This window comes from Quercus suber, unplaced genomic scaffold (assembly GCF_002906115.3).
Source record: "Quercus suber isolate HL8 unplaced genomic scaffold, Cork oak 2.0 scaffold_23, whole genome shotgun sequence".
In the NCBI taxonomy this organism is placed as follows: Eukaryota; Viridiplantae; Streptophyta; class Magnoliopsida; order Fagales; family Fagaceae; genus Quercus; species Quercus suber.
In genome coordinates this window covers 2,141,754-2,159,648 of record NW_027069488.1, presented here as the reverse complement: position 1 = coordinate 2,159,648, position 17,895 = coordinate 2,141,754, and the positions used below count along the sequence as shown (strand labels likewise).

Sequence of the window (17,895 nt, the reverse complement as noted above, 5' to 3'; positions counted from 1 at the left end):
GGTATTGACTCCCTTGGTAAATACTCAAATGTATTTCTTGCTTATCATTTTTGAGGTATATATGTAGTTGGTTTCATGTGTCTCTACTCTCTATACCCCTATGAAGTGGTTAACAGACAATATGCTCAATTTAGCAAATGAACCCACTATGCTTTGTTTCCACCATATTATTGCCGACCCCTTCAATGTGGTTTGGAACATTCAACACATGATCTCATTAAGCACCACTTGAAAGTGGGTCTTTGGTTTCGTCAACTATTTTTAATTGGGACATCTTGAATGTAGGATATCCCATGACTTCTTATGTAAGGGGAAGCAAGTAGCACTATACCTAATAAAACTATACCCACTAGACAATAGTAATGCATCATAATAAAACTATACCTAATAGTACACGTAGAAGTTATGATATTCATTCAACAACTTTGGCATTTTCCCTGGTAACACGTACGGTAACATCTAGTCAAAATTATACACGGCCATGGACCATGTCTGCACGCACCATATAATCAATCAATGATCTGTGATTGACATCAATTGTGCATTCTGAACCTCCGAAAAAATCAATCACTTTTAAGACAAGATTGGTCTTACACTCTTACATGATTTTTCAAATTTTGTTTGTATGTTCAATAGGATCATGATCACCTCAATGATTTATTTAAGAACTAACTTTACATGTGAAATTCTTTAAAAAAAACTATAATCATAGTAACTTTTCAATGTTTTCACCATGAAATTATTTTGTGCCACTCAAACAAAAAGAGATATGTTTTGGGGCACTAATTATTATTATTTTTTAAATTAACAAGTACAAATTTGGCAGAAGTCGACAAATTTATCCTTCTGGCTGCCGCTAATCTATTAAAAATATGTAATATATTTTGTGGGGGAATTTGTTTGAGTTCCGATGACTAAATAGCTAAAAAAGGCACTAGTGGTGTTGTTCTATGACATCAGAGAGCTAATCAACTATTTAGAAATCTTCAAATTTGTTAAAAGTTTTGTAGCTTAGTTGCATTAAATAGTTCTCTCTAGCTAGTGAACATAGGTTCGAATTCCCTTTTCCCGCTTATAGTAAGAAATTTTTTTTAATTAATTTTTTTTGTTTTTAGATATGATGGGACAATTGTAGAATTTGCTATATGATGATTACTCACCATCTCATGCAAAGATATTAATTCATGGGTTTATTTATTTTTTTTAGGTAGGGTTTGAATCTAGCTGACTCTTGTTCAATGACAAAAAAACTTCTTGGTTGAGTTAACTGTAATCCGCAAGAATCTTTGAACTTTGATAATGCTCTTGTTTTCTTGCAGCCAGCTTCTTCCAAGCATAGTCCAACATATGACTATTACATAAACATACAACGGTCAGTATTAGGAGCTAACTATAACAAAAAAACAAAGAGGGACGACCTTCTAGAAAAAATATCTTATTTTTTCTACTCGCAAGGTGGTAGTAAGCAAACAAGTCAAGAATGTCTGCAGTGGTATCCTCACATCACATGAATGATGCATCCACTTCCCAGCCTATTAAAAAAAGGACCCTACGAAGTTTAACTTTACGCTTGCTACAAAAGAGAAGTATGAATTTGAATTACAAAATTCTTCTCTTACTAGCTCTCTGCATTTGCAATGCTGAATCTGAAGACCCCTCGGGTCAGTTTTGCAATACAGACACTAATATTGGTAGTGGTAGCCAAATATCAGCTAATATTGATCTCTTATTAGATGACTTGGTTTCCAAAACCACCTCCAACTTCCTATGGTAAAAACCAAGACCAAGTTTTTGGTCTTGGACAATGTAGAGGGGATGTGAGCAGCAAAGACTGCTCAAGTTGCATCCAAGATGCAGCAAAGCAAATCCGCCAATGCTGTCCTAACCAAGCCGATGCAAGAATTTGGTATGAACATTGCTTTTTACGTTACAACAATAAAAGCTTCATTGGAGAAATTGATACATCTTTTGGTATATTCTATTGGAATGTGGAAAATGTAACCGATCTATAAAATTTTAACAAAGAACTAGGTACTCTGATGGATCAGATTAGAGCACAAGCTGTTGAGACAAATAATGAAGGGCTTGGAAAAGGTGAGACCAAGTTGTCATCATTTTTGACACTACATGCATAATGCATTGGTGCAATGCATAAGAGACCTATCTCAGAGAGATTGTGCACAGTGTCTGGCCATTGCTGTGGCAATTTTGAAACCTTTTGTAAAGACCGGAAAGGATGCAGAGTTCTATATGGTAGTTGTTATGTCCGATATGAGCTCTATCCATTTTTCTTTCCTCTTGATTCAAAGTCAAACAACACCATGGCTGATACTCTTATGGCTATAGTTTATCCATAAAATTTCCAAGCTTATTCCCTATGCCATTGAGCCATGTTAAGGAAACATATATGTTGCAATAACTCCACGAAAGTTTTATTTCAATTAATACTTCTATTTGTGAAATTTACATGTTTGAATTGTTACGGATCGGATTTTCTATTTCCTACTTTTAAAACAATAATATTTGTTGTTAGGATTTTTAAGTGTTGGCTAATTCCATAGCCAATGCAATTGTATTGCTGAGTTTGATATTGTAATGTAAATAGTGGTAAGAATGACAAGCTTGGTTGTGCAAGAATGAAGCCTTGGCCTTGCGAAATTGAAAACCAAATAAAAACTTTCGGTAGAGTTTCTGTAGACTCTTGGTCAACCAAAACCCTGTTACAAAAACTTTGATATTTGCTTCAAGATTTGGTTGTGTAACCACCTCTAACCCAAGCCCTACTTATATAAAAACCCTATACCAACCCTAATTTTTTGAGAAGGGAGACTGCTACTAAAAAACAAAGAAAAATTATCTGTGAGTGTTCTTTATCTTCCAACTATCTCCAATTGAATTATTTATGAGAGGAGATTTCCACCCAAACACTAAGATCACCTATTAAGTGTATTGGAGATCTTTGTGAAACCACAGAGAAGGAAAAAAAACTTCAAGTAGCCTTGGAGTAATTTAGAGATTGGTTTTTTGGTTGGTGATCGACTTGCAGCAGCATTGGATTACTGCGAGTACGTGGTCTGGTTCAGCAGTTGCAGTAGGAGTGGGAAGCTCATATACAATGTCTATTACATGCACTAGATAAGTTAGCTTGTATCACTACTTCTTCATAGTGAATTTAATGAACTGGAGTAAGCCCCAGAGTGTTTTTCCTTATTGGGTTTTCACTTTGTGAACAATCTCTCGTCTCTTGTGTGTGACTGATAATTTTATTCTTTATCCACATGCATTACAATTGTAATTGGTTAATTGATTAATCGGACTATTAATTGCAAACTTAATAAAATTTGTAGTAAGCCGTACTTAGGGGTCTAAACACATTTTTCAATTTGTATCAGAGCTTAGGTTCAATTGTGAGGATATTTTTCCTTTGTGTGATCCTTAAACCCAGTTTGTCATGGATAAAGACAATCGTTGACTATCCTGCCATACTTTGACAGCAATTTTATGCATATTAGAAGTTTCGCATGTGTGCGTTCCTGAAATCCATTAATGATAGAGTTTGATTGTCAATTGAGAAAGGGTGGACCAAACTAAGACACCCATTGAACAGTAGAAGAAAGAAGAATCTGCTGAGTCTAATTTTAACAATAAGGCCGTGAATGCTGTATACAATGTTGTGTCCACAGATGAGTTTAGGATGATTTCGAATGTAGAAACTACTAAGCTTGGTGTATCCTAGAAACTAATCGTGAAGACACTAAAGCAGTCAAAAACTCCAAACTCCACATGTTAACCACCAAGTTTGAAGCAGTGAACTCAAGGTTCAATCTAAGTGAGAAGATCAATGAACCTAAGATAGTTACGAAAGTCTTGAGATCTTTGCTTGAAAGGTCCCTTTCTAAGGTTATTACCGTAAAAGAGAGCAAAGACTTACCATCTCTTGACTTGTAGGGTCTTTGCAAACCTATGAACTCACCCTTGCCCACAGTATGAAAAATAAGTCTATAGTCCTAAAAACTGTTAAAGAAGAAAACTCTGATTCATCCAAGGATGATGGTGCTGAGGAAAACCTAATTCTGTTGGGAAGAAACTTTAAAAATTTTCTCTAAGTACAAGAAGAATCAAAGACGATCTAAGGAACAAAAGGGTAAATAGTTAAGGAAAGAGTTGGGATTTTTTAGAAAATAACTACAAAACCCAAACAATATCATTAATTAAGCAACGTTTGAAAGAAATTTGGTTTTTAACAATTCAAGTCCAGAGGAGTCAATTTTCCTATTGTTATTTTCTTGTTTTGCCCCTATCTTGCCCGTGCTGAGGTGGAGAAAGGAGCCACGTAAATCAAAAATCGAGTTCACTGAACTCTTTTTTTATACATAGAAAACGAGTTCACTGGACTCGAATTTTATACAAGGAAATCGAGTCTAGTGAACTCGGTTTCTTTGTATAAAAACCGAGTCCAGTGAACTCGATTTCCTAGTCTCGTCAATCCCCCTCACAGCACCATCAGTCTCATCACACAACCTCAATAGTCACGTGGTACTGAGCTGGAAGTCAAGTCCAGAGGACTTGATTTCCATGCATGGTCTCCAACTCTCCACATATTGCCATGGGTCCCAGCTGGGACCTATTTTGCTCCTTACCGTGGGGTCTCACACCTTCTTAAGAAAACCAACTCACTCAGCTCTCAGAAACATTTCTCACTTACACTCATCTCACACAAACACTATACTCAGCTCTCAGAATCGTCTCTCACTTACACTCACTCACACAAACACTCAGGTAAATTTTTTTTACAATACTATTTGCTAGTTTTTTTTTTTTTAAGAAATATTTAGAACATATTAGTTTTGTTTTTGTTATTTGTTAGTGTAAATATTGTGATTAATTTATTTGTTAGTATATTATGATTAATTTATTTGTTAGTATATTGTGATTTTTTGCTAGTTTTTTTTGGACACATTTACATTTATATTTGGACACATTTATATAAGATCATGAATCTACTTAAGAAAAAATATCTATAATGACTAGTAATATTATGATTAATTATTGGGAAAAATTTTTTAAGAAAAATTTAGAACATATTAGGAAAAGTTTTGTTTTTGTTATTTGTTAGTATATTGTGATTATTTGCTAGGTTTTTTTTTTGGACACATTTACATTTATATTTGGACACATAAATAAGATCATGAATCTACTTAAGAAAAAATATCTATAATGACTAGTAATATTATGATTAATTATTGGGAATATTTAGTACTAAATATTGTGATTAAATTATAACATATTGGGAATTTTTTTTTTTTGTTAGTGTAAATATTGTGATTAAATTATTTGCAAAGTTTTTTAAAAAAAAATTAATATTGTGATTATTGGGAATATTTAGTACCAAATATTGTGATTAGTATGTTATTACAACATATGGGAATATTTGTTTTGTTTGTTAGTGCAAATAATGTGATAATATGCTAAGTTTTTTTTAAAAAAAATTAATATTGTGATTAATTATTTGGAATATTTAGTACTAAATATTGTGATCAATTGTTAGGAATATTTAGTACTTTTAGGTATTTATCATGGATATGAAATGGATTATGAGTTTGGTACATAAGATAGTAGTAATTTTACCATAAATTATGAGTTTGTAGTCTTTTTACCATAAATTATTTCAACATATATTTGTTTAAGATTTGTAACAGAGATTTCAGTGGACAACTAGTTGGTATATAATATTTGTGTTCATCATAACTTATTTGAATGGGTTTAAAGCCATGCCCCTAGAATGATTTGAAATTTTTAAAGAATATGAAATTTGTACTGACTATTTTTGTAAGATTACTAAAGGTACTCATATCCAAATTTGGTTGAGGTTAGTATTGTTGGCATTTCATACGCAAACTTTTGTGATTGATGTTGATTGAGCGTTATAAATTTGTGATTGATGTTGATTGAGCGTTATAAATTTGTGACTAACACAATTGCACTTGATGATCTATAGGTTGACAATGATTCATATAAATATATACTACATAGGATTATTTAGTACCAAATATTGTGATTAATTATGTTATTACAACATATGAGAATATTTTTTTTGTTTGTTAGTGTAAATATTGTGATAATATGCTAAGTTTTTTTTTTTTTTTTTTTAAATTACTATTGTGATTAATTATTGGGAATATTTAGTACTAAATATTGTGATCAATTGTTAGGAATATTTAGTACTTTTAGGTCTTTATCATGGATATGAAATGGATTATGAGTTTGATACCTAAGATATTATTTGTAGTCATTTTACCATAAATTATTTCAAGATATACCTCTTAGGATTTGTAACAGAGATTTCAATGGATAACTGGTTGGTATATAATATTTTTGTTTATCATAACTTATTTGAATGGGTTTTGAAAGTCATGCCCCTAGAATGATTTGGAATTTTTAAAGAATATGAATTTGGTAATGACTATTTTTGTAAGATTACTAAAGGTGAGTATATGCAAATTTGGTTGAGGTTAGTATTGTTGGCATTTCATACACAAAGTTTTGTGATCGATGTTAATTGAGTGTTATAAATTTGTGACTAACACAATTGCACTTGATGATCTATAGGTTAACAATGATCTATATAAATATATACTATGATGGACCCCTTACCAATGCCAACCCTTATGACGGATTCTCATTTCAAGGTCCGGGTATCCAGTGCAACTATATAATGATACACCGTAAGCTATAGACCCTAAATGAGCTGAAAGTAAAAATTATGGAAGAGTTGCTAGTGAACCTTGCTTTGCATGACATACATATTACTTTTCATTCTCCATATAAAGTCCTCAATCAACGCATTAATTACAAATATATGGAGATAACAAAGGACAAACATGTGAAATTCATGTTTAGTAAGATGCAGAAATGGGAACAAGCAGCAGATTTTGAGTTGTACGTCACTTTGGAGCTGCGTGCAGAAGTCAGCGTAAAGGAAGAAATTGTACAAACAACTACATCTCTATAGTTTGTAGTCTTAGATGATCGATGCACCACACTAGGAGGCTATACACCCAATGTGGTGCATCGATCATCTAAGACTATAAATATGAAATGATATGAAGGCTACAATCTTTTTGTTAAATTGGTTATGGTTTATGATGGTTGAGATACTTTTGTAAGATATGTAAAGTGTCCTGTGGGGAATGGCACATTGATTCTAATTTCCCTTTTAGATAAAAGATCAAATATCTTAGAAACCATCAAAAAAGGAAAGTTGAAAGTTCACTCTACTATAAAGTTTTGAGGGTTTAAGGTGATTCCTTAGATGAACAACAGTGTTGGATCGGGGTATGACAATGGATAATCTTCAAAAGTGTAACGTTATTATTGATTAGGGTGGTATGTGCCTCAATTGAGCTCATTTATTTCACTGTAGAGTTGCAAGAGATATTTGATCATTTGCGTTACTTTTATTTGGAGTATCATGGGTTACCAAATACGGTAGATCGGACGCTAAGCTATTTGAATGGGATTGTCACAAAAGCTCTAAAACTTGGAATGGGGGTTGCATTGTGGACAATTAGCATAAGTGAAATAGTAAAACTTTTGATAGCATCAAACATCCAAACAACATCGTCAAACATTGCTAAGATGTTTGTATGATTGAATGGTTTTTTTTTTTTTTAAATTTTTCGTCATCTTCTATTTTAGAATTCATAGATAGCTTAAGCTTTGAGAATGTAGCTTTTAGTAGTGGGATTTTTGACAATAAATCTGCCTAAAATAGTTTTATATTTTGAAATGGTTTAGAGGACAATGAAAAAGATTTCACATCTTTAAATGAGAGCTGTTCAGTATGAGAGAATGAGGGAGGATTGTTTTGGCATTATTTTTTGTTAGGAAAAAAAAAAAAAAGAAGAAGTAAAAGAACCTTGTGCCTTTTTGACTTTCTTATATCTTAATGACAACCATGTCATTTACTAGTGGTCGATCTGATGCTACCCAAATAATAGGTTGTTGTTGTTGATGATGAGAATCCACATTTTCATGGAATAGACCAATATCTAAGTACAACCTTTATATAAGGGTGTGCAACAGTCAACCAATCTAACTTAACCCAACTAATGGGCATGACTATGCATTCAAACCTAGTAATACCATTGACAAACTTAGAATTTTAGAAATGGAAATAAAAAAAATAAACATAATATAAAAGGATAAGAAGAGAATATTCAGCACGTGATTGGTTTTCATTTTACCTTGCCTTCCCAAACAACGCACGATCGATGAGTTGATAGAAACCTTAACACCGAATTGTCAATGGGACTAGGTCCGAACTCATCACGAATCTAAGCAGGAACAGCAGCCATACTGCACGAAGTTTAGGGAGTCAAGAGTAATATAAGCACATGTTCAACATAAATTGGCAAGGATCTCAATGTATAGCCTAATTTCTTGCACAAACGATAAGTATGACAATCAACCACAGAGAATAAAGATACATATAAAAAACTCAATATGCTACCCAAAACTCAATATGAGTTAATTAATTAAGCCTTCTACATTTTTTCATTATAAGCTTTGGGCCAGATGTAAAACAAAATGTAACCTTTTTTTTAAGGCAAGAAAAATAAAATGTAACTTTGAGTTAAATTGGGATAATCCTAATTCTTTGGGATTTATAGTGTCGGTCCAGTTTATTTTTAAGTGGTAATTTAGTATAATTTAATTTATTTCTATTAGTTTATTTTGTTTAAAATATAAGCAGAACAAAAATATAACTATCTAAGGTGGCAAGTTGTTAATAGTGGATAATAAAATAGTATTTAATAATGAACTCTTATGAGATTCAATAATAATATGCGAACTCAACAGTTGTGAAATTTGTTATAAAAAATGTTGTAACAATAACATTGCTCAATTTTATCACACAAGACAAGTTTCTCTATGTAAATTCCTGGAAATGCAGTAGAATGTAACTCAATAGACAGCTTTTGCACCCCCTACTTGTATACTTTGACCAAAGGTGCCAAAAAGATAATAATGAAATGGAGTCTCAAATATTAGCAATTTATATCTATATTTATCAATCCTAATAAGTTTGCTTGCAAAGACACCTAATTTCCATCAACATCACAAGAACTCGTTTGCCAAATTCATGCTTCTTTCACGCAGACTATTCAGCTTGTCAACCTTAAGGCACATGCTTTGGCTTGGCTCAATTAGGCAAGTCAACCTTAGCAATTTAATACCCTCTTAAGCATTTAAAAAATTCATAAACTAAGTTGATCAATTATGTGAAGCTAGGGGAGTACAAAGAATCTTCTTCAGAAGTATGTTATGATCATTACTTACTTGCATTGTAAAGTTAGGGATGTTGGATGGTCATGCAGAATCTAACATTATACTAGTTTAAAGCCAACAAGCTCAACCAAGCTAGCAAACATGAATACAGGTGAACTATGCTTGGAAATCACAAATTCAGCTCTACTGAAGCTCAACCTTGAGCCAAGTGCAAGCGTTCAGAGCTCAATTCCAAAAACTTACTCAGCTTATTTCAATCACCACACTCCACTGTCGTATTGAAGCAAAAAAAAAAAAAAAAGGCATATAATCTACTGGTAAAGGCCAACTAGATGACCATAATCAAAATCCTACATTTTCCTTGAATTGAACAAAATCCTACATGCCAATCATCCATTACCAATAAACCCAGAAATAAGAAACAGTCCTTACTTTTATGAGATAGTCGGAGCCAACCACTGAGGGAGAAAGACTGAGCGAGGCAGAGATGGAGCGACGGCGATGGAGCAACGGAGCAAGAGGCATCGACGGCGACGGAGAGAGAGGGAAAGAGAGTGTGATTGAGAGTGAGAGGGAATGAGAGTGTGACTGAGAGTGAGAGGGAATGAGAGTGAGAGAGCGATAGGGAATGAGAGCGAGAGGGACTGAGAGTGAGATGAGAGTGAGAGAGCGAGAGGGACTGAGAGTGAGATTGAGAGAGACTGAAAGTGAGAGTGAGTGCTCGTACAGGTATTTTGAATGTTTTTGTGTGTTTTTTTGAACTTGAGTTTTTTTTAGCGCGATAGGTGACATGTGGGGAAACCGAGTACACTAAAGTCAACTTCCTTTTAAACAAAACGACTCCAATGAACTCGGTTTCTAGGCTTACAAACCAAGTCCAAAGAACTCGATTTCTGGCCTATGTGGCCAGTATGGCCACCTCAGCTACTGGCAAAAACAGGAAAATCGAATACAGTATACTCGATTTTATAACCCAGAAATTGACTCCTCTGAACTCGAATTGTTATAAACCAAATATGTTTGAAACGTTTCCTAACTAATGATATTGTTTGGGTTTTATAGTTATTTTCTAAAAAAATCCAAAAGAGTCTAGTGGGAGTTCTAGAGTTAAGAAAGACTCTAATTAGAGAAAGACTGTGAAAGAGTTGTACTCTCAAGGTTTGAAGTGCTTCAAGTACAATGTCAATGGACACATCCATAAAAAGTGCCCAACTTATATCAAGTCCAAAGGTAAAGCTATGAATGCTACTTTGAGTAACTCTAAGAGTTCTAGTTCCGAGGACAATAGTGATAGTGAAGGAAACTTCATAGCTCCTACTGCTATATCTGAAGTTGGCGATGGGAATTCTTGAGAATCCTCTAATGTAGATGATAAGGAAGACATAGTTTGAGGCTAGTGAGGGATCAGAAGATGAATCCAAAGGTAAGAAGGATCTTCTTACAATGAGCTGCTTGAGGATTGTTCTAATTATGCCAAGGCAGCTAAGGTTGCCCTTAAGAACTTAAATAAGTCTGAAATTGAGAACGCAGTTGTTGTAGATCAATTAAAACTGGCAAGGAAGGGGATAAAGCAGTAAAAGACTGATCCTGCTAGTTTTGTTGATAAAATTCATAAAAAAACCAAAACGGTAATCATAGTTAAATTTTCACAATGAAATTCTCTATGCAACTCAAGGAAAAAAAATGTGTTTTTCTGCACTAATTACTTTTAGAGATTGACAAGTGAAGATTAGGCATAAGTTGATCAAGTTTATCCTTGTGGCTACTGCTAAAGCTATTAAAAGTTTTTTTAACACATTAGGTGGTGGAATTTGTTTGAGTTCCAATGACTAAAGAGCTATTAAAAGGCACTGTGATGTTATTTTGAGTTTTGTGACACCAAACTACTAATCAGCCAATCATAAATCTTTGAATTTTTCAAGAGTATTGCAGTTTGGTGGCATTTATTGCTTCTCTCTATGTGAAAAACCTAGGTTCAAATCCCCCTCACCCCACTTGTTGTAAGAAAAAATCCTTTCTTTATTATTTTTTAGATAGGATTTGAAACATATGACATCTGCTTCATAATTATTACTCATTATTATTAGACTAAGACACTAATGAATTTCTTTTTGGCGTTGGTGGAATTCAAACCCAGCCAACAAGGTCACTTGTTTGACAACAAGAGATTTTACTAGTTTTTCTTTGAGATGATAAACTTTACTAGTCAAGTTAATTGAAACATGCAAGAATCTTCGAATTTGGATAATGATCTTTTTGCTGGCAGCCAGCTTCACAGCATAGTCAACTTAAGACTGTATCATAACATTCAACAAAGTCTTTATTATGAAGCAACTATAACAAAAAACAAGCACGCTGGGATCGCATTCTAGAAGAAAATATCTTATTGTATCCACTCATAAGGTGGTACTGAGCAAATAAGTCAAGAATGTATGCTTTGGTATCCCCACATTTATCCACATACCAACTCCACTCCCCAGCCTAATGAAAAGGACCTTATGAAATGAACCTTGGTGTGAGCTTGCTACAAAGGAGAAGTATGAATTTGAATTACAAAATTCTTCTCTTACTAGCTCTATGCATTTGTAATGCTGAATCTGCAAATCCCTTGAGACAGTTTTGCAATACAGACACTAATATTGGTAGTGATAGCCAAATATCAGCTAATATTGATCGCTTATTAGCTGAATTGGTTTCCAAAACCCCCTCCAATGGTCTTATTGCTACTTCATATGGTAAAAACCAATATCGAGTTTTTGGCCTGGCTCAATGTAGAAGGGATGTGAGCAGAACAGACTGCTCAAGTTGCATCCAAGATGCAGCAAAGCAAATCCGCCAACGTTGCCCCAACCAAGCCAATGCAAGAATTTGGTATGACTTTTGCTTTTTACGTTACAACAATAAAAGCTTCATTGGAGAAATTGATACATCTTATGGTATATTATATGGGAATGTGGAAAATGTAACTGACCCTGATACTTTCAACAAAGAACTAGGAACTCTGATTGGTCAGATTAGAGCACAAGCTGTTGAGACTAAGAATGAAGGGCTTGGGAAAGGTGAGACCAAGTTGTCAACATTTGTGACACTATATGCATTGGTGCAATGCACAAGAGACCTATCTCTGTTAGATTGTGCATAGTGTCTGGCCATTGATGTGGGCAATTTTGATAACTTTTGCGAAGACCGGAAAGGATGAAGAGTTCTATATAGCAGTTGTTATGTCCGATATGAGCTCTATTTATTCTTCTTTCCTCTTGATTGAATGTTAAACCATACTATGGCTGATATTGTTATGGCCATAGTTTATTCATGAAAATTCCAAGCTAAGTCCCCATGCCAAATCAGCCCTTGTTAAGGAAACATAGATGTTGCTATAACTCCTCGTAAGTTTCATTTCAATAAGTATTGCTATTTGTGACACTTACATGTTTGAATTGAAGCCACAGGCATGAGGGCTTCACACAAATAATATAGTCATATGTATAAATAGTATTTATGCATGCGCAGCCAATGACCTTTAGTCAAGTGGCACTTCCTTGTGTTTCCAATGGGCCAAGGTCTTTTGTTAAATATTTTTATGTTCCTAATTCCAAGTATTTGTGTTTACAGCTTTGCTAAAATGGACTTGCATGCATGCCTTTCTTTGTTCCCAATCTGTTATGTAAAAAGTGTGTGAGCCCTCGAATAGAGATTTGAGACCAAAGAGAGAATTTATTTTGAGTCCACAAGTACTTGGAATTGTCATGTGGCTGTTGACACAACTTACGTACACTACAGCAATGCTAAATCCTTTTAAAATATATATATAAATAAATAAATGAGTGCAAACTTAAGGAGTATTCCCCTTTTTAACATGTTATTTGGTCATATACATTTATGTATTCATGTGAACAACCAAGCATTCAATTGCACAAGGATAATCTCTGAATATAGGATACACTTTTCACATATGTACACAAGATATTATTAGACTTCTTCATTCCATAACAAATAAATAATTTAATGTAGAAGATCTTCATTTAGGAAGTGTCTCCTTTGCCTGAAACCTGATTAGTTGTTGGCTTTGCCACAGCTTCTAGGAAAAGGGATAACATCTCTAATATCAGTCAGCCCAGTGGCAAAGAGAACCATATGATCGAACCCAAGACTGAATCCAGAGTGCTGGACTGTTCCATGCCTGCGAAGATCTAAGTACCACTCATACTGCTCTCTTGGTAAACCCAATTCCTTTATTCTGTCAACAAAAAAATATGATGTTAATATTTGTAGTTTTATGAGAAAACAGGAACAAGTTTGAGGCCATTACATTATATAACCATCAATATTAGCCACAAATTGATTGAGCAGACAGTAAACATAAATACATAATTATGCACTATAAGTGTGACTACGAATTCTTATTGTCATCATGCGATTTATAGATGCAGTTGTGAACTTCTACAACATCTGCTTCAATGAATTTACAAGACGTAATGCCCTTAAAAATGGCTAGATAAGGGTAAACTAGAATGTCATTACCTTGAACTTAACATATCAAAACGCTCCTCATTTTGGCTACCTGAAATTAAAGTTCCAGCCTGCAAGAAAATTTATAGAACCAGCCTAAATAAAAACTTAAATTTTATTCAAATGAGGAAACCTCAGTTAAAGGTCATTCACGATCTCATAGACGCAAAAAAAAAAACTCATTCTGGGCCCACCTTTGGTACAACCATATCAAATGCTGCAACTGTTTTTCTGTCATCATTCAAGCGAGCATAAAAGGGCTTAACTTCTTTTGGATAATTGTATATTATTACTGGCTTCTTGTAGATCTCCTCAGCCAAGTAACTGTTATGACATAAAAAGAAGGTGAGTACTTGCAGTAAGTAGAGGCCTCACTTCCTCCATTTCAAACGTTGGCAAATCCAATAATGAAAAAAATAGGTGTACCTTAGATGATCTGCTGTAAGAGCATCACCCCACTCAAGTTTCTTTTCAAATTTATTATCTGCAACCTGGGAGGCAAATTTCAATATGAACATAAGTTAAAAATTGCTTTGGGTGAAAATGATTGTCAGGATAACATGCCCAAGGAACTAATAGTGTGATCTACCTGTTTAAAAGAATCTACTGCATCAGCGTAGGAAATCTTTTCAATTGTAGTTGATATCATTGATTGAAGGTGAGCAATGCAGGTTTTGTCAAGTCGTTTTGAAAAAAAATTCAAATCTTCAGAACAGTTGTCCAAAATCCATTTGCAAAGGAACTTGAAAAAGTCATCCGCACAGCTCATGGCATCCTGAAAATTTCACAATCATTTATAATTATATGAAAAAAGAATATAACGTGTAGACATTTTCTACCGTGGAGATCTGGTAATAATACATTGCAAGTCTGAAACTTGTTCAAGTCCAAATTAAAAAAATGACATTATCACAATAGGGAGGTCGTGAGAAGGATGTGCTGAATAAATTATCAACCTATGGACTACATTTGACGTACAAACTATATATCATGAAGACCAATAGAAATACTTAAAATGCTGGGTAAGATGAGCTTATACCTCTAACTGTGAAAAAGCCATTTCAATGTCAATCATTGACATCTCTGCCACACGTTTTGTAGAATCTGCTCTAAACCTGGGTCCAACTGAGTAAACATTTCCAAGGGCGCATGCATGGCTCTCCAGATGTAGGCGACCAGAAACAGTTAGGTATGTTTGGCGGGAAAAGAAATCTTCAGAAAAGTTAATATCAGCCTTCAGTGAAGTTCCAGGTTTTGATTTTTCTCTTGCTTCTAACTGTGATGCTAGTTCATTTGTTTTATGAAAATCTTGAACTGCAACTGTCAGTGCTTCCTTATTGCTTTCACTCCTCTTTAGTTCTTCAATTACCTTACTTTTCTCCTCTACAGCAGACTTAATAACTTCAGGGCTAACACCATCAGTGTCATGACGGGTGTTTGGCTTTACCTTTATATCTGCTTTTCCAAGAAGAGTTGTAACCTGGAATTTTTCACTAAATCCTTCACAGTCTGTGGTCGTGATAATGGGTACTTGCACATAAAGGAAGCCAAGGTTTTGGAAGAATGTGTGAGTCGCGAAAGTCAGGGCATTACTGATTCTCACAACAGATGCCACCTAGATAATGTGAAACATGTCAAATAAATAAAACTTAGGTACAGTTTTGTAAGTGTAATCAAGTTCCAATATGATTGCTATACTATAATGTAAGTGCGAGCTTTTAATAAGGCTGCAAAAATGTGATGACAACATTAATAAGCTATATTACTATAGAATTTGTGTGATACAAGATATAATCAGCTCATTGACACATTCAATTTCCAAGAAGTAGCACTCCAAAAGTAATAAAAGAAATTGAAATACCGCATTTAGAATATAGGTATAGTTATTATGATTTACTCTATTGAATATCCGTAAGTGCACAGATCCATACCAGTCAAAAACAATTTACCCAAAAGTATCTCAGCACTGGGTGGGGAAAAAAAAAAAAGAAGTAAAATTGGATTACCTCTAGAAGTCACGTGGTAGTACATACTATGGGTTCAAAAATTATAGACACATACTAAGAAAAACCCAGAAAGGACTAGAATAAATTCAATAAAATTGCATTGTCCTAGTTAACTTACCGTGGTTGTCCGAGGTCGAAACTGGGAATAATCCCTTAACATTTCAAATGGTACTTTTTTCTTTGATAATGGATACTTATCATGCTCCACTGTCCCTATATGAAGAATTCTCTCCACTTTAAGCTCAATAACATGTTTTCTCGGTACCAATGGCTGCATCAATACACCTTCTACCAATATACAAGTTCCAATAGGCAGGAGCTGGGAGGGAGGAGCTATACTGGAGGCTACAAGAACCTGATAGATTTTAATTTTAGTTAGAATATGATATAAAAGTCCTAAGATCTGGTACGAAACTCTTATTGATCAATAAATGATTTGAAACTTGTTACGATAGATGTGCCTTCAACAAAGAATGAATATGCAATTCCACCAAAACTAAAAAAAGAAAATAAAAAAGGTTGGAATTTAAGCTCAATACCTTGAGTTTCAAAGTGCAGCCAACAACTTAGAAAGATATTTTTTTGGGGTAAGACTGCCTACTAATCACCTCTCACAGAACCCGCAAATATGAGAGTTTTGTGCAATAAGTACGGCTTTTTTTAGGGTCCTGGCCTCTAGTTTATAGAGTCATTTTATTTATATTCTCCAAGTCTATACTAAAATAAAATTTTGGGGTTTAATTTTTATGAGAGCAAAGCTCAAAACCACTGAATTCTTCTCTAAACTAGTGGTTTTGACTCATGACAAGGGCATGATTAGCCAAACTCTAAAACTATTTATCACTTCAAGAGTCTTACCATCCCATTAATCGATTTGCATAACAACAAGCATTTAGAATGCATAGTTTATATGAACAAAATATAGTAACCAAAAGGCCTCTATGAAAAATAAAGAAGACCCCTTTTAATTCTCCTAAATATAAAGCTAACTTGATGTGTAATCAATCGTCATATTTTTCCATAGCAAAATAAAAGCTATTGTTCCATATAACTGAATTTATATACCTGAAGAGTTGCAACGCATGAACCATCACTAACTCGCAAGAAAGCAATGGAAGGCAGTGGTGGCGGCAGCGGCCTAGGAGCCGGCTTCTCAGACTTCTCACGAGCATGGTAATTTCCAATCCCCAAAACATTTATGATGGACCGGAAAAATGGTATCCGAGACTGAATGATTTCGACACAGCTAATTTCGACTTTAGACTCTTTTTCAACAGCTTGTGATGGCGGTAGCAGTGGCGGTGGCACGGGCTCTTTAGTCTCCTCTTTAGAAGACTTGACCCACCCTCCTATCAAAACTCTCTTACCAACCAATCCCACACCACCATCATCACGCTCCAATATGGTTTTCAATAAGACCCGGTTGGAGTACTTGCAAGTAGTCACTTCAACCAGCATGGCTGCAGCTTCTTCTTGTTGTTTTTGTTGTTCATGTTGTGGCTGCTCTTGTTGTTGTTGTTGTTGTTCGGTGGCCATTTGGAGATGAAAAGATAGGAAAAGAAGAAGAAGAAGATGGTTGATGGGTTTTTGGAGGCGAGCTTAAATAGCATGGTGGAGATCCCTTGAGTGAGAAGTGATGCAGAGGAGGGAGAGGTTGAAGGAGAAGGAAAGGGATTGTCTGCGAGTTTTGGTTTGTGCAACATTGGATAGCATTAGAGAGAAACAGAGAGAAAGAGGTGGGAGGCTTTGTTTGGTTTGGAATCTTTTCAAGCGTTGGGTATTCGCGGGAAGGAGGAGTTCCAACTTCCAAATCTGCCTAATCTTTAAATTTGGCAACGTTGAGAGAAACCCAACTTGAAAGGAATGTTGACAAAGGTTGTATTATTTATTTATTTATTTTTGGGTAACCTACATTTTCTCATTCTAAACAATTACCTCGATTATTCTTGACCTTATAAACTATTGAAATACATGATCAACCTCCCAAATTATAGCTTGGTTACAATGTCCCCTTTATTGTCTATTTTGGTGTTAAGTTTGACGAAATTTAACATCAAAATACCAAATTACCCATCTCCAAATCAAATGG

The 17,895-nt window shown here is 34.5% G+C and overlaps 1 protein-coding gene and 2 pseudogenes across 1 annotated transcript; 2 read left to right on the top strand and 1 right to left on the bottom strand.

The window, feature by feature from the left end:
• The first annotated feature begins 1,588 nt into the window (after positions 1-1,588).
• On the top strand, positions 1,589-2,357 carry LOC136064205 (cysteine-rich repeat secretory protein 55-like; annotated as a pseudogene).
• Positions 2,358-11,830: 9,473 nt separating this feature from the next.
• On the top strand, positions 11,831-12,790 carry LOC111987026 (cysteine-rich repeat secretory protein 55-like; annotated as a pseudogene).
• A 410-nt stretch (positions 12,791-13,200) lies between these two features.
• LOC111987040 (asparagine--tRNA ligase, cytoplasmic 2) lies at positions 13,201-17,628 on the bottom strand. The gene is made up of 8 exons (XM_065765542.1): positions 16,872-17,628; positions 15,925-16,161; positions 14,840-15,415; positions 14,390-14,575; positions 14,227-14,291; positions 13,995-14,124; positions 13,813-13,871; positions 13,201-13,528 (listed from the first exon to the last, which is right to left on the bottom strand). The coding sequence occupies exons 1-8, from the start codon at positions 17,340-17,342 to the stop codon at positions 13,345-13,347; spliced, it is 1,908 nt and encodes a 635-aa protein (XP_065621614.1). The 5' UTR covers positions 17,343-17,628; the 3' UTR covers positions 13,201-13,344.
• Positions 17,629-17,895: the final 267 nt, after the last annotated feature.

Excerpts from the sequence above, each read along its gene's own strand:
- LOC111987040 (XM_065765542.1), bottom strand. The coding sequence starts at position 17,342 with ATGGCCACCGAACAACAACAACAACAACAAGAGCAGCCACAACATGAA. Across the intron at positions 14,292-14,389 it reads CAGTAGATTCTTTTAAACAG|GTTGCAGATAATAAATTTGA; the intron begins GTAGATCACACT and ends TTTGCCTCCCAG. Across the intron at positions 13,529-13,812 it reads TTTGATATGTTAAGTTCAAG|AATAAAGGAATTGGGTTTAC; the intron begins GTAATGACATTC and ends TTTTGTTGACAG.